At 46.6% G+C, this 23,579-nt stretch overlaps 1 protein-coding gene across 2 annotated transcripts in view; it reads left to right on the forward strand.

The window, feature by feature from the left end:
- The window catches only part of chd7 (chromodomain helicase DNA binding protein 7), a 78,671-nt gene that overhangs the window by 951 nt on the left and 54,141 nt on the right, over positions 1–23,579 (forward strand). The window contains exons 2-3 of one of the 2 annotated variants that reach the window (XM_069715896.1): positions 17,817–19,393; positions 20,083–20,405. In XM_069715896.1, the coding sequence (XP_069571997.1) occupies positions 17,938–19,393; positions 20,083–20,405 (1,779 nt within the window). In that variant the 5' untranslated portion in view covers positions 17,817–17,937. Of the gene's footprint in view, positions 1–17,816; positions 19,394–19,704; positions 20,406–23,579 lie in introns of those variants that run through there. The other variant, XM_069715895.1, reaches the window with a different exon arrangement.

A 23,579-nucleotide genomic window follows, 5' to 3' on the forward strand; every position in this document is an offset into this window, starting at 1 on the left:
GGGGACCCGGTCACCTCACAAACACTCCGCACCACTTTAATCTCTGAATGTGCGGTGAATACGTGTTTGGGGGGGGACGGGGACCGGAGTGTCCACCGGGGTGTCCACCGGGGTGTCCACCGGAGTGTCCACCTCCAAACAAACAGTTTAAAACGCGTTAGAAAACATCGCCGTGCTTTGTGTGCTGCTTCTGAGTCGATTATATGAGTTTTATAGAACCGGACCCGGGAGGAGGAGGAGGAGGAGCGGGAGGAGGAGGAGCGGGAGGAGGAGCGGCTCGGTGTCCGGTCCGAGGCGAGGAGCGCGGAGAGGCTAATTAGCCGTGCTAGCCGCTGGAGGTTGGCCCGGTGGAGGACACAAGTTCAGCTAGCAGCTAGCTGCTCTCATCGCTGTGTACGACCCCCCCCCCCCCGGAGCGAGCTACCACCGCCCGGTCCACCGCCCGGTGCTGACCGCCCGGTGCTGACCGCCCGGTCCACCGCCCGGTCCACCGCCCGGTGCTGACCGCTCGTGGGCACAGAAATCAACTTTGGCATGTTCCCTTCAGTTCCGTGTGTGGGCTCTGAAGCAGCCGGTCCCGGTCCGGTCCGGTCCCGAGTCCTTCCTCCTGTGAAGGACCGGCGGTATCACATCGTGTCCGCGGCTGAAGTTCTCCACCGGGTCACTTGTTACTCGGTGGAGGACCCCCCCCCCCTATAAACACCTGCCGTGGACTCCTCCTTGTTTCTCGTTATTACAACACTTCTCTCCGGATATAGAAGCGGTCTGTCTTTTCTGTGCAGGCTCGTCCGCTCTGCTCCTTTCTCCTTTCTCCTTTCTCCTTTATGTGCTCTGGAGTCGGCCAACTTCCATCATGGTCACCGAGCTCTCACCTCCTGCATTACCTCCACTTTGTCCCCCCACTCCCTCGGTGCTGTAGTTCTCCTGCAGGGTTGATTCAGCCTGACTCACTCACATTCAGTGGAACATGTGCTGGTTCCTTATTTTGTCCTCCTGTTTGGAGCCAGGAGCTGCTCCCCCCACCTCCTTGTGTCTGAGCCAAGATGGCAGCTAGTCATGTTTAGCGGGCCACAGAGGGAGAGATATGAGGCCCCGACACACACACACACACACACACACACACACACACACACACACACACAACAGATGTTCAGCACTGCTTGGTCTCCCGTTTGTCTTTTCTTGTGGTAAAAGTTGAGGCACTCTTCCCCCTCCTGCCTCAGAGCTGTGTTGGAGGCAGCTGGTCTGCACAAAGCAGGGACTTGGACACAGAGTTGGGATTTCTTCTCAGTCCGACCACTGTGTCATAACCGTTGATCTGATTTTTAAACGTATTTAAATTTCTCGTTCAGTCAGATTAGTGGTAATGAGACGCCTATTTTCGAAGAAGGTTCTGATCTTTGAGTGAAATTGGTGTTGGCGTCTCTGGAAGTTGCGTCGCTTTGCCTTTGAAAGGTGCTTGTCTTTGACTTTGTCTGGAGGGCGGAGGAATTCTTCACACAAAAACAAAACATTAACATTTTGAATTTACAGGAAGCAAAGTGCCCTAAAATCTAAATGTCTGTAAGAAGTTACTGGAACAGTTCTCCTTCGATTGATTGTTCCAGGAACCGCCAGAAGCTCAATCTGGTCCCTTTTTATACTCATAAGTTGTATTTACGCTTTGTTCTTCACACCACCAGGTCTGAATGATGTGGATTTTGTCACATCTAGAGGTTTTTAATTTCCCGTTTCTGGCCGAGCTCCCTGTTAACGTCCGGGACATGTTGCCACCACACACTGGGGCTACGATATGTGGAAACGGCACATCGTATGAAACAACAGAAAGACAAGAGTTAATTGATGTTTCACAGAATGATGCAATTATACTTCCAGTAATATCCATGTGCTGATGCTCATTCTCCCAATCTATACCACCATTATCTTTTTTTCTAGCATTTCTGATGACCGTGCAGATTTAACCGTCCTACTGTGAGCTCTGGTGTTCATTCAGTCACTTTTAGCTGCTGGAAGAGTGAAACCAACACTTTGTTCGGTGCAGGTGTCCATCAGTTTGTCATGTTTTGCTCTCTGTTGTTTTGACCTATGAATCATTAGTGTTGTCAGTGTTGGTTATCTGAACATTTCCCTCTTGTTGTGACCTTTTAATCGACTCTCACTACTTTCCTCCTGTTCAGAATAGCTCAGATTAACAGATGAGAAGAGACCAAAGGCGACACGGGGACCACGTGCATGAGAAGAATCAGAAGTAATCATATTGGCATCCATAGGACACCTTAACTTAGACCGGAAAACACTGACATTGTTGTAACCTTATAGTGAACATAACCACTGTTAATATTTCGGTCCTTCCCGTCTTTCTCGTCTCCTCTTGGATGCCATCCATCATTGTCCCGTGCTGGTTGTATTTTATATTCAAATGCCTTTCATGTCCTGACTTTGCTGCACTGACTTCAGAAAGTATTTGTCTGCTCACTAGTTTTGTGGCAAGTCTTTTGCCACTCGAGTAATTTACCAGGCTAATAATTTTGGCATTTTGCTGCTCTCTGTCTTTGTCTGTAATTTCTGTACTCCTTTCACGATATTCCAGTTATCCACTTTGACAGACAGACAGACAGAAGATGAACAGAAATTCTGTTGTTTCATCCAAACTTCTGAGAGTTTTGTTATCTGGAAGCAAAGAGAACATTTATATCAATAGAACATTTTAAACTTGGAACATTACACTTTCAGTCTTTATGTGGGACCTGATGTACTCTCTCTCTCTCTCTCTCTCACACACACACACACACACACACACACACACACACACACACACACACACACACACACACACACACACACACACACAGTCCATGCAGGTGTTGAAGTTGACTTCAGATTTATTTGGTACATTGGCAGGAATATAGCAGCTCCTTCTTATAGTCAATACTTTAACACACCGTTAAACCCACTAAGCGTGACAAAGTGACTTGTATAAATGTGGTGGTCATATGTGGTTTATTCTCCAATTATTAATAATACTTCTGAGGTTTGTGCACAGAGCAGTGTCAGCGTGGCTGCTATGATAAGCTGGGCAGTGGACATGTGTGGTCTTTTTGTGAAATTCTCTTATGAGGAAAAAGATTTCCATTTCTATTTGACTCTGCTGCCTTTAGTTGGACTCAGTACACAGCAGAGTCTGACTGTTATTAGGTAGCAAGTATATTATATTTAGATACATATTTGTGCAGTGATCCTTCAAATGTGATTTGACAAAGATGGATAATGGCGACAGGACATTTTACAGTTTAATGTCTAAACTGAAACGGTAAACATCTCAGGGAATTTAAATATTTGAAATAACATAAAAATCACAAATGGTACAATTTACGCAACACAATGTACCCCAAGCATCTTTTTCTGCATTATATAATATAAAAAAGAAAAAAAAAGTTTTCATAACAGCCAACATATAGGGCAATGCAATAAATCTGTGATAGGTCAGAATGGGCCAATAAAATTGACTAATAGAGCACTAATAAAAGCAAACAGAATACTTCTGATATATGAATTGTCTATTGTAGGATCTGTGTTGCTGATTTATTCACGTTGCAAATCCCTTTATGCCGTTTTGTTCTATTCTCACAAGGTGAGGTTAATAGAAGACGAGAAAAGAGCAACGAACAGCTGTCTTGGCTGGCGGCTCGTGCTCAAGCAGAAGCGGCTTGTTTTTTGTAAAGTCTGTAACATGGCCGACAGGTGATACGGATTTCTCATTTGCATACTTTGCAGGAATTGTCTCGATTGTATGCATCAGGTCACTGCATGTTTTTCCACCTCCTGAAGCCTTTCCACGCTGCAGATATGCTTCTGGTCAGACTTCGGAGTGATTATGAAACCCGTCCCTCACTGTGACCAGGCAGAAGCTTTTGAAGGTGAGGGCTCAGGTTGGAGCTTGAAGGCCAGTGTGGAGCTGATTCTGCTGTCTGCGGGGTAGATAGCATCAGGCGGTGCAGTGGACAGTTTAGTGTTGGGTGTCGGAGCCGGAGCTCTGGTGTTTGTTCTGGTGGCCATTTTGTCTCCTATGTGTCGTGGCTGGCAGAGATGAGCAGTGGTGCTGTTTGCCTCCATCTCTTTCATCTTTGCCATCACTCGCTCCACCCCTCACCCACACACCCGCTCCCTCTCTGCCCATGCACCGGCCTCCCTCCTCTTCTTTCTGCTCTTCGCTCTCACCCTTTCTGTTTCTCTGTTTCTCCCTCCATCTTCGCCTGCCTGCCTGTTTCCTTCCCTCCTCTTCCTCCCTCACACCCTCCCTCCAGTCCTCTCATTTCCAGCCAAAAGGTTAGCGGGGGTCTTTAGCACCGTGGTGACATTCAAAACTGAGTGTCATCACTGTCTCTCTTGCTCTCGCTCATCCCTCCCTCTCACCTGTCCCCCCCCCTCCCCCCCATCCTCCTCCTGCAGTGAGGGCCTTCTGGACCAAGTGCTGTGCCTAGAAGAGAGGCTGGCATTAATACAGCTCTCAAGTATTTGTGTGTGGGCTGCATGTGTTTTCTGTGTGGTGGAGGAGATGTCCTGTTAAGTACATCTCTGACCCATGTGTGTGTACGCCTTTTAATCTATCGTTGACCTCTGCTGGTGTAGATGTGTAGCATATCCTGTTTTTCCTTGTCATCCCCCGGTTCCCTACAAACCTTGCTGCCGCTGGGAAACAAATAAGCAAAGCTAAAGCCAAGGACTTTCCACTGGAAATATGTGGGAGTTTTGTGTCATCAGCTGCTGATAAATCCCATCGCTGAAAAGCGGCGTCAGCGCCACGGAAATCTCATCAGTTTCTCCGGCGCATGCTCTGGTTTAATGGCACTGTTGTGGCATCCATGCATCCTTCTAACTTTTCTATCACCATTTCTCTCCCCAAGTGATTCACATGGCTGATGAGAGGTTAAGTGCTCTTCGCTGGTGGAATCAACATCCAGTGAGGAAGATGGAAAGTCAGAGAGGGGAAAGATGGGTAAAACAACACCAACAATGTTGGCTACTACAAACCTCCCACAAAGTAAACATGTTCCCATCTCACCTCTTCTTAAATTATACTCTTGCTTATTGTGTACATTAATGGTAGCGCATGTTGGCATGTGTTTTTTTAATAACACTCAATAACCCAAAACACCAACAACTGGATTTTTCCTCATGCTGAAAAATCTCCTTAGTTGTGGATTCAAACCTGCACATGTAGCACTATTGGTCCTGGAGAGCAGGCTGTGGAAAACAGGGGGTGTGAGCCCCCGGGGAGAAGTTCCCCCACAGCTTTATACGAAGGACTCTGGAAGTTAATTGGTTGTTAGCAGGCAGGCAGGCGGGGCGGGGAGGGGAACCGGCCAATCTCTGGGGATACGCACCAGACCTGCCTGTCCCATTGGTCTAAAAGGGCACGTCAATAGCAGTGATTGATTGGGCAGCAGTGGGGGTTAGCGCTTCACACTCCATGTGTGTGAGGTGGATTTCGTGTTTTCAGTGTTGTGGGACGTTCTTCATGAACAGTTTTGCTTTCTTTGGAAGCTCGTGTGCTCTTCATATTTTCTGTAAAAATGAAAGCTAGAGTGAGAATGAGGAAAGTACTAACCTGTGACGTTCCTGTCGCTCAGACACGTTTCCAAAGCTTTATTTTACTTTCTTTGCACGCGGATGACAAATCTCTAAACAGCCCAAAACCACTGGTGGCTTTTGTGTTTTTGTAACATATTCAACAGACTCCAAGTTGGTGATAAATCCTCCTAGTTTTTGAAAAGTCTTTCCCTTTTGAATATTTCAGACGAGTAGCAGGGTTTTCCCCAAAGCCTGTAACCGTGGCGATGCACCGCCGTGATTCGTCATTTGTACCATCGAGCAAAAAAAAATTCTCCCCTCACCTGCTACTGTTAAATTTCTGATCTTCATTTAGGATTACACCTGCCACTTTGAGTTCCTGATCAAAATTCAAACTCCATTCACATGAAAAGACACCAGAGGATTTTCTTTTATGTGAATTGGACCCACATCTCGGTTGTCTCTGTTTGTGGCTGGCGAGCCACACAGTTGATTCAGAGTGGTCGGGGAACTACACGTTGTATCACACACACACACACACACACACACACACACACACACACACACACACACACACACACACACACACACACACACACACACACACACACACACACACACACACACACACACACACACACACACACACACACACACACACACACACACACACACACACACACACACACACACACACACACACACACACACACACACACACACACACACACACACACACACACACACACACACACACACACACACACACACACACACACACACACACACACACACACACACACACACACACACACACACACACACACACACACACACACACACACACACACACACACACACACACACACACACACACACACACACACACACACACACACACACACACACACACACACACACACACACACACACACACACACACACACACACACACACACACACACACACACACACACACACACACACACACACACACACACACACACACACACACACACACACACACACACACACACACACACACACACACACACACACACACACACACACACACACACACACACACACACACACACACACACACACACACACACACACACACACACCGTGAACCCTTTGCGTCGGGACCTTCCTCCTGTCCTGAAGTGAAGTAGGATCAGATGCTAATAAGTGAGACAAACACAGGTTGAACTTCTCTCCTCTGAATGCAGTGTGAGTAAATATTAAAGTCAGATCAGAACCATGTTTTGCTCCCAGTCCACAGTAACTACAGCACACTCACAGTTTAATACTGTGTCGGTGAACGCTCTGAGTCAAAGTGCAGAAAAATCAAGGGTTGCGTAGATCTTTTAAAAATGTATTACTGGCATTTTAATTTGTATCTTTATAGGATAAAAAAAAAAATACTCCATTGACCTTTTTATCTGAGGGGCTGTCAGAATCTAAACCAGTCTGTCTTAGAAATCTTTTATGATTAGCAACTGATTCTAAAAACCATTTGTGACCATATATATGTAGTGACTTCTTGTGTGGACGAGTGGAGCAGACCAGTGGACTAATCTAAACCGAAGCCGCCTCACTTTATAAAACATTTCTCAGCAGGCAGTTAAATAACCTCTTTTCATCACTAGAACTTTTGCTACTGCACAAAAGTTTTGGTTGAGAACCTAGATTTTATTTTTGTGGGTCAATTACTGTAGAGATGGTTTCAAGTGAAATATATTCATTTGCACTTATAAAAGTATGACCTTTTTAAGATCTACAACAGCGAGTTCATTCATCAACACGTGGTTATGTCTGGATGAATGAGCTGTAGCCCAAACAGACAGTATATGGTTCATGCTGCTCTGGCAAAATATAAACTGCTGTAATGTTTTTCATTAACTTTAATTCACGTTGTTAAAAATCAGTTTGGAAGGCTTTAACTGTCTAAACATGTATTATAATAATAATAATAGCGTAAACGTTGTCTCCTTTCGTGGCGTCCTTCTGTCTCATCGTCATGTCCACACTTTTCATCCCTCACTTTTTAATACACATTATTAAAAGAAAAATTTCCTCAGACTCAAAGTCGTTTTCAGGAACCACATAACAGGTTCTTTATCTCAGTGTACACACACACACACACACACACACACACACACACACACACACACACACACACACACACACACACACACACACACACACACACACACACACACACTCTAGCAGGTTCTTCCCCCTGTGGCCTCCTTCTCTCCTTTTCTCCCTCTCTCCTTTTCTCCTTCTCTCCCTCTCTCCCTCTCTCCTTTTCTCCTTCTCTCCCTCTCTCCTTTTCTCCCTCTCTCCTTCTCTCCCTCTCTCCTTTTCTCCCTCTCTCCTTTTCTCCCTCTCTCCTTCTCTCCCTCTCTCCTTTTCTCCCTCTCTTCTTCTCTCCCTCTCTCCTTTTCTCTCTCTCCTTTTCTCCCTCTCTCCTTTTCTCCCTCTCTTCTTCTCTCCCTCTCTCCTTTTCTCCCTCTCTCCTTTTCTCCCTCTCTCCTTCTCTCCCTCTCTCCTTTTCTCCCTCTCTCCTTTTCTCCTTCTCTCCCTTCTCTCCCTATCTCCTTTTCTCCCTCTCTCCCTCTCTCCTTTTCTCCTTCTCTCCCTCTCTCCTTTTCTCCCTCTCTCCTTTTCTCCTTCTCTCCCTCTCTCCTTTTCTCCTTCTCTCCCTCTCTCCTTTTCTCCTTCTCTCCCTCTCTCCTTTTCTCCTTCTCTCCCTCTCTCCTTTTCTCCCTCTCTCCCTCTCTCCTTTTCTCCTTCTCTCCCTCTCTCCTTCTCTCCCTCTCTCCTTTTCTCCTTCTCTCCCTCTCTCCTTTTCTCCCTCTCTCCCTCTCTCCTTTTCTCCTTCTCTCCCTCTCTCCCTCTCTCCTTCTCTCCCTCTCTCCTTTTCTCCTTCTCTCCCTCTCTCCTTTTCTCCCTCTCTCCCTCTCTCCTTCTCTCCCTCTCTCCTTCTCTCCCTCTCTCCTTCTCTCCCTCTCTCCTTTTCTCCTTCTCTCCCTCTCTCCTTTTCTCCCTCTCTCCCTCTCTCCTTCTCTCCCTCTCTCCTTTTCTCCTTCTCTCCCTCTCTCCCTCTCTCCTTTTCTCCTTCTCTCCCTCTCTCCTTTTCTCCCTCTCTCCTTTTCTCCCTCTCTCCCTCTCTCCTTTTCTCCTTCTCTCCCTCTGGCCTGTCCTCTGGGATTGGACTGAGAGGCGACCAGTGGTTTTTCCTACCACATGGTAAAGGCAGGGAACAGATTGGATAAACACAGCCCTTTCCTGCTGACCCAACCCTGCCCCCCCCCCACACACACACACACCCTCTCATGCTGCGCACGCGCACACACACACACACACACACACACACACACACACACACACACACACACACACACACACACACACACACACACACACACACACACACACACACACCGTCCATTAACAAAGCAGCCGTGCGTAAAATAACCAGATTTTCTCCAGCTCCACTGCTTCTTTCTTTCTTCTCTCACTCTCTTGATCCCCTCCCTCCCTCCTCCACCCCTCCCCCCACCCACCCTCCCTCCCCCCTCCTCCCTCCCTCCCCCCCCCCTCCCTCCTCCTCTCTTCTCTCTTCCTTCCTTCCGGCCTCAAATCCCAGCCCCAAACACACGGGCCGCATCCCCTCACTTGAGCGTAATTACACACACAGCTAGCCAGCTCCTGCGTGCTGTCCTCCATTTGGGAACAAAGGTATAAATTATGGTGGCTTAGATCCTGGCGGTAATGGGAGGTGGGTGGGTGCACACGTGTCCTCCAGAGGAACAGCAGATCACTCGCTTCTTCAGGTGTCTCGTTGGGCCGAGTCTGCTGTCTGCGTAGTTTGTTTCTTTGGCTTGGTTTTGTTTGCCCGTGCCTGTCTGTGTCTCAGAGGAAACATGGTGTTGTTGACATGGCAGAGATTTCCTGTAGTAAAGCCTGGAGGCTACAGACAGTTTAGCTGCCAAACTGTCGACAGCACAGACAGGACTGCATTGAGCTGCTGTTGGCTAATCTCCTTCTCTTCTTCCTTCCTTCGCCCCGGACCGACGCTGCACGCACCGAGATTTGGAGCCGTTTGGTCAAGTCTGATGGTCCACATGAGTTTGACAAAAACAACCAGCAAATGTCCCCGTTATTGCCACAGTTTTGTAAAAGAAACAGATAAAGTAAGCTGTTAGCGCTGACTCTGGTTTAAAAAGGACCCGGCTGTATGCAAACTTCTCACAAGATTCCTCTGATTGTAAAAATTTAAGTTGACACACACAGTGAGAAATGTTTAGAGCAGTAAGAAAGCAGAGGTGTGTCACGGAGGGCGGGGCGTTTACACAGGATGACATCACAGGATGACATCACAGGATGACATCACAGGATGACATCACAGGAACACACCTTCACTCAGACTGGAGGGACTCACAACTCATCAGCTGATGTCGGGTTGGTTGGACTGAACACTTGGAGAGGTGTGTGTGTGTGTGTGTGTGTGTGTGTGTGTGTGTGTGTGTGTGTGTGTGTGTGTGTGTGTGTGTGTGTGTGTGTGTGTGTGTGTGTAATCAGCCTTCCAGTGATTTTAACATTCATCTTCCATCTTTAAATGCTTCTGTCTGTTTAAATATAGTATGAGAAGAGTTTTGATGGTGTTGTTCCGTGATCATAATGTTTTCATTTCCAGTTCCTGTTTGACTTTGTAATAAATGAAGGCCTATCTGAAATGCACTACAGTGAATGACTGTAATGCTTGCTGGCTGCCAGAGAGGCCATTCAGTTGCACCAACTTGGCAGCGAGATTCTGCGGTTTGGGCTCGGCTGGACGGGTGGCCTCGATAATTGTGGTTTGACAGAGCTGCACAGTCAGTGTGAATTCCTGAGCCTGGCTGGTGATCGCCAGTTCATTTATCAAGTCTGCTTGGACTGTACGTGTTAGAAAAGCTCGTGATTACTTGTGGTTGTTGGTGAGGTGGAACTTGTGGAGCTGTTAATTATTTTGTTTGACTCCCAGGCTCGTGTGCTCCCTTCAACAGTGACAGACCGACTGCTTTACATTTTCCTTCCCGCTGTGTTTAAGCTGGAAACTCTCAACCACTTCAAGGTCAATGTCCTGATACAGTATCTCAAGTTTTATTTTGGGACATGGTTTGTTGGAGTTACAACAAACAATAAAAGCAAAGGAAGGCCTTCTTCCTTCCCATCCTGAGTCTGTCTCCGCTGTCCAGAAGGAGATCTTTTCAATTCTTATATTTCAGTAAATGGAATATTTCTAGCTTTTGGGCTGTGGGTTGGATAAAATAAAGAATACTGATGGCATCAGCATATCGTGAAGTTTCTGATGTTTAAAATCTTAATTGAAATTTGATAAATTCATTTTCTTCCTTTCTCAGAAAAAAAAAGTCTGAAAGTCTAGTTCAGTTAAACAGTTTGATACTTCTTCCGCCTCTTTTTTTTTTTTTTAATTAAATGTAGTTGTTTCATTATGAGGAAGACTCTCTAACCACCTTAAATTATGGCTACCTTTTGCTGCAAACTGATCCTGAATTATTATTTGTTTAAATGATATTGTCTGTAAATAACGTGGAATAGTTTTTAATGTCATCCAAGCAGCTAGAATAACTAACATGTATTGAGGTTGTTGATGAGCTGGTATTGGTGGACCGCTAATAGCCAAGAGGAGTGTTGGGTTTCTCACATGGTTTCTCTTGAGTAATCTTTCCTACAACTGACCCCTGTTGTTTGGAGGTTAATCGTGCCCCCGCTGCCACCTTTGAAAACACTGATAAACATCAGTGTGGTCTCGTGAAGCCACAAAAGTGTACACAAGCTCTCAGATGTGTCAGGGCCTCTTTCATTTTCTGTCACTGGATAGTTCAGTAAATTTGTTGGATGGGAGCTCCGAGCACCTGCTAACGCAGCTGATCGCACACACACACACACACACACACACACACACACACACACACACACACACACACACACACACACACACACACACACACACACGTATTATTAACCACTTGTTATTGTAGCTGAGGGAAGAAAAGCTTAGTAGTGATGCTGTCATGTAATTAATGGTTATTATTAATTAATCATGGTGATTATCAATGAAGCATAATGTCCACACAATAATTCCAGTTCGATGTTTTCAGATTTGTTGTTTGTTATAGAGTCCAAATAAATAAATAAAAAAGACCAAGAAAACAAGCAAATATGTTGGAAGCAGGAACCTTAAACCATCTAATTCTGCTTCCAAAGCTTCATGCACATAATGTCATAATGTTGGGGTTGATTATCGAAGCAGTGAACTGAATGGGCTCTACGGCTGTGTTAAAAGTGTGTAAACGGATCACTGGCAGCACTTGAATTGTGACGCAAAATGTTAACAGAGTGTTCAGATGTTGAGACTTGTAGTCCTGCGTCAGTAAACACCGGCGGCTGTGTTGGTGTACATGTGCTGCTCCAGGTACGAGTAAGGAAACAGAAACAGGAACCTCAAAGTCCAGTGAAAAGGTTTATCAGCTGAATAAGACAAACTTTGCTCCTTTTTATTTGAACAGTGCCTGGTATGTGCACCACAAACGAATGTTTACAGATTACAGCGAATAGCACTGTGGCAGAAAGTTAAGCCTGACTCTGTTGTCATGCCAGATCTGTCTGCAGTGTTCAGTTTGGAGACGACGCGGCCGAGGGCAGCGTGGAAGGCTGAATGCCTCATCCTTTGATGAGATTTGGCGTCTAAAGCAGCACACTGACCGTTCACCTAATTCCTTCTGCACTGACAGCTGGACCTCCATGCCAAACTGTGCATGTGTTTGCATGTACGTGTGCCTGTACGTGTGTTTTCTGGAAAAAGAGAGGGGAGCTCGAGCGCCAGGCGAAATGGAAGTGGCACAGAGAGTTAAAAGGATGCTGAAGTGAGCAGAATAGAGGGATGAACAGACAGAGAGAGAGAGAAAGAGGGGTGGGGGATGAAATAGACGAGAGCAGAGAGGTGAAGAGCAGAGGAAATGTATCGGCTCCGTTCAGGCTGCAGACAAGTGTTATCTGGTGGGAGGCTAACTTCTAAAGGCCAGATGACAAAACCAGGAGGATGAGTGGAACCAACGATCTCTTTCCTTCGTAATTTTAAGTAAAGCTGTGATCTAAGTCTCTCTGATCTCGCACACACTGAGCCAGGAAGTGCTTATACACACACACACATTTTGTAATGCATTATTCACAGTTGTATTTAATGTTGTGTGCATCTCAACAGAGCTGACAGGAAATCATTTGCCTTCATAGTAGCTTTCTGCAAAGGATGTGAAATTACACACGAATACTCTCACCTGCCACACACACACACACACACGCACGCACGCGCGCGCAAACAAACGCAGGAACTTTTTTTGTGCTTCCTGTTGTGATTAAAACACACAAAGCCAGTGTTGCATAGCTGCAGCTCCACTGTACACGAGGAGACAAACAGGTTTTAAATGCAACAGCTGATGCGCTGCTTTAACTGTGCAGCCTGTTTCTACCGAACTGTCGTTGAACAAATGTTTGTGTGGCTTCTACGGAGAGTTTAGAAGTGCAACTGCCAGAGATTAGCTCCTTTATGGTATTGTACATTTAATATCTATGCAACTTTTGTGTTGTGATTGGGCAAAACCCCTAGGCTCAGATTTCTCATGTTTTATGGCCTACAGGACTTTGTGATTAATTAAAAAAAAATAACAAGTAGAGTCATAAAATGAGTAATTATTAGTTGAAGGTATTTTAAAAGGAGCAACAGTTGGAAATTTTGTAAAAAAAAAAAACAACTAAAAAAACATGCTCTTTTACTTATTGACTCCTGAACAACAGTTGGAATTGCCTGAGCTTCCATCTGCATGTCATTGCCTTTGTTTAGTCTTCACAATATGCTTAACTGGCGCTCACACAAAAGCATAGCTGATGAAATGACCAAGGGAAGAGCCCCTTGTGTAAAGGTGTGTTTACTCCTCTATGGAAATGAATGTCATCTCGAGGGTTAAAAATATTTTACACGTGAATTCTAATGAATTTGTCAGGTGAAAAGTGTTGAGATGGAGGGAAAGTGGCAACCACGCAAGCAGATCGTGTTTTTTTTATGCTAAAGTTTTTAATTATCATTTCACCTATAAACAAGGCTGATCTTTGTTTTATGTGAACTATTGGTGGTGTGAATCAATCCTAACTGTTACACCATCACTGTCTTCTCTGACAATTATGAGGGAATTAAAAATGTCTATTTTGTCTGTCATGGCTACACAGGCCAAGTTTAGTGTCACCTCTGACTAACGCTTTGCAGTGTTAATCAGATAATATAGGCGCCTTGTCATTCATACAGGTTGTATAGAAACTTGTTTCGATCCATCACAACTCCCTGCTAATCCAGATGTGGAAGAATTAGTTGCATTAGTGGAAGAAAAGCAGAACTATTCATTCAGCTCAACTGTTATAAATCAAATTAGCATGTGTTGTGATTTCAAAGTTCAAATGTTGCATTGTGTTGGTGTATTTAGGATTTAAATGTACTGACAAATCTGGGAGTTAATTGCTGATTAAGCTAACCATTGATTTAATTAGTTATTGTGGAGAATCCAGTGGTATTGTTCTACTTGTCCCACATGCCATGTTTGCAGTTCATCCATGAGCATGCATAGTTGTAGCACATTAAATGCAAACACAGTGACTGCTTAAAAAGGCAGCTGTGCTTTTAAGAATATAGACGACATGTACAAATAAATGCGTCCCCTGTTGCTGACCATAATATGGTAAAATTGTGCCTTTGTGTTGGCGGCTTGTTGATGGTTCACAGAGGCATGGAGGAAAAGCCTTGTTAATGCTATTTACACAACAAGAGTGCAAACTCCCATCAGGCCCTGTGGAGGCTTCCAGCTGAACGGCTCAAAGGCCTGAAAGAAGCCGCTTTCACACCAGTCCTGTGTCTTGCTAATGTTGATTGTTGGGCTCCTGCTGACTCAAAGGGCAGTTAGCATTATCACCCAGAAAGTAGTGGTTGAATAGCAGGTGTGGTGGTAAAGGGGCTTTTATGAATTTCAATAGGGAAGATTTGGGCGACACCATCACTGACGGAGACACCAGTTGGTTTTAGATCCTATTTGTCACGGAAAAGGTTAAATTATCATTCAGAAGTGATGGAAGCTGTAGAAAAGTTCAGTTTGGTTAATCTGTAATTTTTCCAAATGAGACCAGCTGTGGAAGTATGTTTTAGAGATTGCTGAAGTGAGCTAGGTAGATTTGATGGTGTCCGGAGGTTCTGGTGGACCAATCGATTCTACCAGTTTTATCCTGTGTAGTAGAGCTGAAGAGAAAACATCTGGCTTGTGACAGGAAGCAGCAGCGTTTGTGAAGTATGGTCATAATTTAGACAAACACAATCTGCTGCACTGCCATGCAGACTCAACCAAATGTAGACTAGCTCTAGCTCTGTGATGGACACCTGAGGATGTGGCCCACATCTGTCCCGGTGCATGCTGGGATAGATCACAGTAGACTCTACAGCTGTTAGCCTACCTCTAAAGGCGCTCCTCTAAAAATGACCACTTGTAAATTCAGTTCCTTGTGTTACAATGACACAGTGGATGGATTAAGTAATTATGGGGGCACGATTTAGTTTATTGGCATAAAATATTAATTAATAAGGGGAACGTACTGCTTGTGCAGAGCTCTGTCTGAGGAAATAAAGACAGGCTTTATCCCATGGTACCTGCAGCGCTCTGTAATGAACCAATCAGTGGCTGAGGAAAAATAGTGGGAGGGAGGAGGAAAAAAAATGAGGTGAAGGGGGGGAGGGGAACTCTCTCGCAGTACAAGTTGGCTTGGGTGTTGTTTGTGTGGTGCAAAGAAGCAACAAGCGAGCCTCCCCCCACCTCCTCCCGTCCCGGCCTCCACCACACGCTCTCCTTCACCCTGGTTTAGAAGTACCCACCCTGACCAGGACAGATAGCTAGCGTGGTGGTCGCCCAGCCTCTCTCAGGTCCTCACATTCACCACAGCTTGCCTCATTTTAATGCAGCAACTCTTTTTTTTTTAACAATAAAGTAATCCTCTTGGAGGGATATTTTTTTTTTTTTTTCCTTTTCCTTTTCTTTTTACCCAAGGAGACAAGACTAGAGGCTGAAAAAGTAGCAGGTGACGGATTCATCCATCTTCAAACATGTGCCGACACTAACTGACTAGTCGTCTGGCTGAGTGGGTTAACTAACCACTGACTGGTGCTGGGAAAGACTAGCTGGTTTCTGGATGGCTGGATGGCAGCTGCTGCTGTTCAAACAGAGTTGCATCTGCTGGGCCCTTTGTTCTAACACACACACACACACACACACACACACACACACACACAGACACACACACACACACACACACACACACACACACACTCAATGACTCTGTGTGTGTTGTAAAAGAAAGAAGTTCTTTTGTTTGGTAGTAAAAGGGGGGAGGGGGTGCTCATGTGAAGTGTGTGTGTGTGTGTGAATGTAAAGAGGCTTTTTTTTCTCCAATGGGTGCATGTTATTTTTTGGGGGTGGGTACAACTGATTAACTTGCTAAACGTGCAGGTTAATGTGTTGCAGCTCTGCCTCAGCGAACAGGGCTGCAGCCTGGTGTTACCCGACCCAGTTTCACAGAATATGGGTCTGGCTACACTCCTCTAGGATTCGTTTGCAGTCCTTCCATCCTACTGGGTGTAGACTTTGGGTTAATTTTAACCAATCAGCATGCACGGAAATGGTTCGACACTGCCTGCGTCCACCGAAGCCTGTTTTCCTGAGCACAGCGTGTCTTTGAGATTGTTTTTATTGAGTGGCAGCGGCGTGACGATGGGCTGATTGTTTAATCTGCTCTAAAAGTTCTGCGTTCTTTTTTCCAGTCAGAGTTGAAAATTTTTACCACTTTGCTCGTCACCAGCTGTCCAATCACAGGGAAGGAGGGGTGGGTGTCGCTGATTGGTCCGCCCTTCAGAGTGGCTGAGCCAACGTTGAGTAGTGAAGAAACCTGAAGCTGTGAGCCATGGTCTGGAGCAGCGGCGCTAACAGGGTTGTTGTCATGCTGAAGCTTTCAACTTTTGATTTCACTGACAAGTATCACAATACAACAGTTTAAAATTGTGACAATATACTGTCACGACCTGTATTGGGCATGGTTCAAACTTGTATTGTTTAATATGAAGTATAACCACAAGCAAATGGACTCCTTTTATCTACGATGAGCTAAAATGATGAAGGGATTTTAACCAGTTGGTTGGAGGAAACTTTTCAGTAACTTTGCTTGGTACTGGAGTAAAAACACATGTTTTTAAGTTGTGTGATATGGTTTCATCATTCCATGTGTTCTCATTCAACATTTCTCTCATCAGTCTTACTGAAAATATAAAAGATGTTCCCGGGGTGTACTTTCCACATTTTGAGACAAATTTACATTCACTATAAAAGTAGAAACACGGGTACTTGTGTCTACTGTCAAGCCATAATGTTAACTCCTTCAGTGTCTGGGGCTTATGGGAAGTTGGGTTTGTCAGATTCCACTAAAATCTACTGTCCTGATTCTTATTCGAACTTATGAAACAAGCTGCAAAAAAAACAGATTTGAGAGAGGCTCTCTACTAAGGATGTGTTTTTAGTTATTGGCAGTTGAACAAATGTAAATGGTATTTTGAATGAGGGTTTTTTTGCAGCTGTAACAAAACCCTGAAGTTTTGTTTTTTCTTTGGCTCTCTATGGGTTTTGATATTTAACTGATGACCCTTTATGATTACATACTTCCTTTTTTTGCTGCTAACTTTAGCAGACCGTTCGCTGCCCATATAAAAACACATCCCAATTCAAACATCAGTTGTCTGTTTACATCCAGCAGTCCTGTATTTCCAAGTGTTGAGGCATGCTGTTATCAGTCATCACGATCACTCTGTGCCAGAAGGTAAACTTGGGCAGTCACAAGGCTGTTGCAGATTTACCATAATGACTGATTAACCCTTTATTCACACACGACACGTAAAGACTACATGTTGTCAAATTAACAGTAAAGGCTGCACGTATCAAAACATTGTTTACAGTTACAAATGTTGTTCACATGCAGAAACGGTAATCAGGCATGCAGCATCCCTTTGTGATTATGAATACCTGCTCTAATGCCAGTGTTTGTCTGTCTTGCCCTTTCCCTCTTCCCCTCCCTCCTTCCCTTCCCTCATCTTACAGGAAACTTAATGAGGACCATGGAGTAGAAAGCTTCAAATTAGCAGCTATCTGATTAGCTCCTCACTGCACAACACACCTCCCTCCACCCAGTGCCCTCCATCTGTGGGCCCCCCACCCAGCCATGGCGGACCCAGGGATGTTGAGCTTATTCGGGGACGATGCAGGGCTGTTCTCAGATGGATTAGATGGTTTAGGGGACTGTTTTCCACAGCAGCCAGCCCCTGGCCAGTCCAACCCTCTCACCCAGCAGACTAATCCCTCTCTGAATCACGAGCACCAGGGGAACAGGGGATATCACCAGGGGATGATCCATGGCGCCGGGCCCGGCCCAGGGCAGCCTAAATTGGGGCAAATGTACGACCACGGCCCTTACACGGGCTACGATCAGTCCGGTGCCCCCGCATCTCGAATGATGGCCCAGAACGGTCCGAGCCAGGGGCCGCAAAATGTGAACACGGCCATGAATGGCATGGCCTCCCACTACCATAACAACCCAGCTAACTCTAGCAACCCCCACCACGGGTACCAGGGTGATGCTGGAGGAGGAGGAGGTGGGGGTGCAGTTTGGGCCCAGCAGCAGCAGCAGCAGAGCAGATCAGCTTATCAGCAGGCTCCAGCACAACCGGGGGGCGGCCCCAACCAGATGGGAGCCTACCAGATGTCTCAAGGGAACTATGGTGGGATGCAAGGTCCACCGACATCCAATGCAGCTCGCATGAACCAACACTACCCTCCTCAGAGCATGGCACCCCCCCCTGCTCAGGACCCAGCTCACTACTTGGGACATGTTGGAATAGGGGGCGGCCAAATGAGACACCCTCAGCCTCAGCCACAGCCCCAGGGTTACCCCAACATGAGCCACACGCCCCGATACCCACACTCCCCCTCCCGACAACCTCCACACCCCCACCAGCACCAACAGGGCATGGGTGGATTCGGGGGTGCACAGTACCCTGGCTATCAGGCCCAGTATGGAGCCATGGGACCTGGGTTGGGCCAGGGTGCTAATGCTAACGTCAATACTACCACCAACCAGGCAATGGGACCAGGGCAGTTAGGCCAGAGGTTTAACCAGGGATCAGGTCCAGCACCGGCGCAACAGGGGCAGCGATACCCCCCTGGACCGCCACATCAACCCCAACCCCATCAGACCCTCACTGCCCCAATGCAGCAGCCGGCGGGGCAGCAGGGCCAGCCTATGCACACCCTCAACCACCCCCAGAACCTGTCCCAGCCCCAGAATCAACCCCAGTCCCACCTTGCCCCCCCAGCTCAGGTACCCTACACCTCCCCCTCATCCATGTCCCCCATGCGGGTTTTAGGAACCCCAACCCCTCCTCCCCAGCAGGGCAGACCCCCTAGTGCAGGACTAGCTGGGCCCCCAGAGGTTGCAGGATACACAGCCCTGCAGTCTCCACCCAATGCTATGGCCCTTCCACAGAGAACTCCCCCAAACCCCTTATCTGCCCCCCACCCCCAACACCAGCAGCCCCACAACATGCCCCCGAATGCAGGGCAAATGTATCCCAGCATGGGACAACAGCGTGGTCCACAAATGGGACCAAACAGGCCTCAAGGTAAGCAGCGTCCTTCCCCCATGTTGTTTTATCACTTCAATCACATTTCTGCAGAACAGGCAATATCTACCAAAACATTTACAAAAACACAGAAATGGAAACTATCGTAGGATATTGAGGAATAACAAGAGTTTTTTTTTTTTTTTTAGATTTGCTGTTCAGCCTGTAGAATCTAAGTACAGAAGTGGGCTGGTGCTGTTACTTTGGATCAGACAGATGGTTGCGAACATGTATTGTCGCTTCCGGTGTGAATTTGTCTTTACACTTTTTCCTGTTAAAGCCGTGGAGAGAGAAAGACTATTTTAAGGAACATTACACATATTTGAAAAAGATAAACTTCCTTTCACATTCTCTGAGTGGTCAATGAAAGGTCAGAGGACGACTGCAGTGACAGGGGACGTTTCTCAGGGGCAGAGATGATGATGACCTATTACCTATAATAAAAAAAAATTTACTCATAATATCTGCCAGTTTGGGGAAAGCTTTTTAGAGCTGAGGTTGCTGTAGTTTTATTTTGTTCCTGCTTTTATAATAGTTTTGATTTACTGTATCATACAAACATTTTTCATGAATTTGGTGACCTATGGAAAAAGGACTACAGTGAAGTACTGGCTATGAATCAGTGTCTTGTTGAAAGACACCACACAGTCAGCGAGGATGCTCTAATACTCTCTCCTCCCTCCTCCCAGGGCTGCACGAAGCCCCAGTCAGCCAGGGGGGGGACCAGCGTCTGCTCCAGGCCCAGCAGCAGGCCTCTCGGAGCGGGCAGCCCATGCCGCCTGCTCCCATGGTTTTCCAGTGTCCGCCTGCCGGCCAACACGGAGCGCCTGCCCCGAACCAGGGCTTAGCGCCACCCGCCCAGAACGCTCAGACGCAGCACACGCATCTGCCCCCGCACCACCTGCAGAGCACGCCCCCTCCCCCCAACCAAGCCTCTCACCCATGGGCACCTCCTGCCTCCCACCCACTCTCTTCACCCCCTCTAACCCCACAGAAAGTGCCTCACACACAGGTGAGCCTCCGTCAAACGAGCGCTTTGATGTGGTGACAACTGTGTGTGCGTGTGTGTGATCACGGCTGTGTGCATTTGTTTTTGTGTGTGGGTGTATTTCATGTGAATGTTTATTTTTCATGTGGGTGGGGGAATGTGTGTGTTTGGAGTGTAAGGGAAGTGTGTGTGTGCATAAATGTGTGTGCACATGACATTTGAGAACACAGCGGTGCATTGGGCACTGCTTCAGTGGGGTTTTGTGTGTTTGTGTTCATAGCAGTGTGGGTGTTTTTGCCTTTGTGTCTTCTGCTGTCGGCCCTGTGTGTGCTTGTATTTCCGTGTGTGTGTGTGTGTGTGTGTGTGTGTGTGTGTGTGGGGGGGGGGGATTTTTGCAGCTGTTTGTTTCCTGTGCATATTCTTAGACACGTGTGCAACACATGCACACACACACACATGCACACATACATGCACAGAGGCGCCACCAGCATAATCTCTCCTCCCTCTTGGTCCCACTGCCCCCCACCCCTCTGTAGAGGAAACCTCCCTTCCTGTCGCTCCCTCCTCCCCTCCTCCCCGTCTCCTCTCTTTCCGCTCTGTCTGTCTGTCTGTCTCACTGTTTGTCTTATCCATTTCAGGGGTGTCATCACTAAGTTAATGTTGAGCAGCCGGATGTGCAGAGAGACAGTTTGGAAAAGAGAGTAACAGGGAGGAGGAGAGAGAACGGGAGAAAAAAAAAGCTCCGGGGTGATCAAGAGTTTGGGGGAGGGGAGACACACGAAGAGCAAAGAAGTGGGAAAACAAGCAAAGATCTCCAGAGGGAGTCCGGGATCTCTGGCAGAGGAAAGGGGGAGGGAGGGGAGGAGGTGGGTGGTGAGGAGAGGTTAGCAGTTCTCAATGGCAGCTACCTTGTTTGTGTGTGTGAGCATGCAGCATCACTGCTGCCTGAGTCACGTGCCTTCGCTTCCATTAGCTTGTTTTGTTGCTCAAAGCCCCCTTTCTCCACTGACCCATTCACACACAATAGCAGCCCTGTGGACAGACACACACACACACACACACACACACACACACACACACACACACACACACACACACACACACACACACACACACACACACACACACACACACACACACACACACACACACACACAGATCCAGTCCCCTTTTTCTCTTCACACCACTCCCCTCCCCTCGCTCACTACTCACTACTCCCCACCTCTGAGCCTGCATCTCTGTGTGCTGCGGTTGACATTTCAGCCGTCACACTTAATTTATCCAGCACTCCTGACCTAGATGCCAGGTTGACTGGTGAGCCCCGCTCCTTGCCTGGCTGCGCTGCATGCCCCTTCCTGACTTTAGCTGCAGGCCCAGCCACCCCCTGTCACACACACACACACACACACACACACACACACACACACACACACACACACACACACACACACACACACACACACACACACACACACACACACACACACACACGCACACCTCTGATAGTGTGGTCTGGAATAGGATGTCAAAATGTGCCTTGAGAAAAGAGGATAGCCTAACTTGAGGACTACTTAAAAGTGGTGTGTCTGTCTCTCTCTCTCTCTCTCTCCTTTCTCTCTCTCTCTCTCTCTCTCTCTCTCTCTCTCTGTGTGTGTGTGTGTGTGTGTGTGTGTGTGTGTGTGTGTGTGTGTGTGTGTGTGTGTGTGTGTGTGTGTGTGTGTGTGTGTCACAGTAAAGAAGTTCTCACTGTGCCTTATGATGCACTTGTTAGAAAGAGACACTCACACACCCCCGAACCCACCAAGCTGGTCAGTCAGTCATGATGACTGTATGTCTGGTACTCTAAGCTCCATCTGTTCACTAAGCATGGTTATTACACATGCATGCACACACACACACGCACACGCACGCACACACACACACACACACACACACACACACACACACACACACACACACACACACACACACACACACACACACACACACGCATGCCTTCATCAGCGGCTCAAGGTCACCGCTCTGGCAGAGTTGTGGGCTGTGACCTTTATTCTACATCACACACACACACACACACACACACACACACACACACACACACACACACACACACACACACACACACACACACACACACACACACACACACACACACACACACACACAATGTTGCGTGCAGCACTCTAGTTGACATATAACATGCCTGTCTCACCCGTCCCCCCCTCTCCCCCCCGTCCCCTTCCCAACCTCCCGCGCTCATTCACGCAGTCAGAGATGCTATACCGTACAGCTCAGAGGTTCTGCTTCGAGGAAACACTCGTAGAGGGAAAAATAGTCGACTGAAACAAGTAGTCAGTTGAATGCTGTGAACGGGTTCTTAGATGTGTTTCATTTGAAATATATACGAGGTGTGTGTGCTGTGTGGCGACATATTCAACACACTGTCACAACTTGGTTTCCCTGATTTCCTCTCTCCCTCTGTCTTTGTAAAGTTCATATGTACCTAATTTAACCTCAATGTCCATTGAAACATGTTGAGATGCACATGTCTTCAGTCTTCGTCAGATCAACGGACACGGAATAGCAAATTAAGGAATAATCAGAGCAACAGGGGATCAATTGGGCTCCAGCCTGGTTCTGAAAAATGACAGACTTCACTATACTCGACACTTAATACAGTCGTTCCCAGTAAACTGCTTCATCCTGGTTTTGGTGGAGAACCCTCCTCACCTACTGGAAGTGCTTCTGTTTTTGGTAAACAAAGAGAGGTTCCCTTCTGTAGATAAATTGATTTAGATTTCTTTTTAATTGTTTAGAGGTGAGAAAACCATCTCTAGATTTCTAGACATCTACAGACCCAACCTTTTTAAATGCACCATTTTGGTGTTGCATTAATACATTTTTAAGTACTACCTGTTTTGTCCCTTCCTGTTCATATTGGTAGTTTCTTAGCACATGACAATAATGACTGAACATTCAAACGGTGTCCTGAGAAACCTTTACTGCTCCGTGGAACAAATCACACCGCATTCATTTCATGCAAAATATTATTCCAAAATCGCTCTGAACTATTCAACCACTTATTGCTATTTGTCCTCCTTCTGACCGGAGTAATGTATGACATCCAGGCGCCAGTAAAACTAGGGGATGCTCACATACTAATTGATTTTTTTTTTTTTTTTAGATTTTAATGACTAT

The sequence above is a fragment of the Brachyistius frenatus genome, unplaced genomic scaffold, assembly GCF_029030835.1.
Source record: "Brachyistius frenatus isolate BFR_SWC_R1_liver_20210118 unplaced genomic scaffold, ASM2903083v1 Contig_149, whole genome shotgun sequence".
In the NCBI taxonomy this organism is placed as follows: Eukaryota; Metazoa; Chordata; class Actinopteri; family Embiotocidae; genus Brachyistius; species Brachyistius frenatus.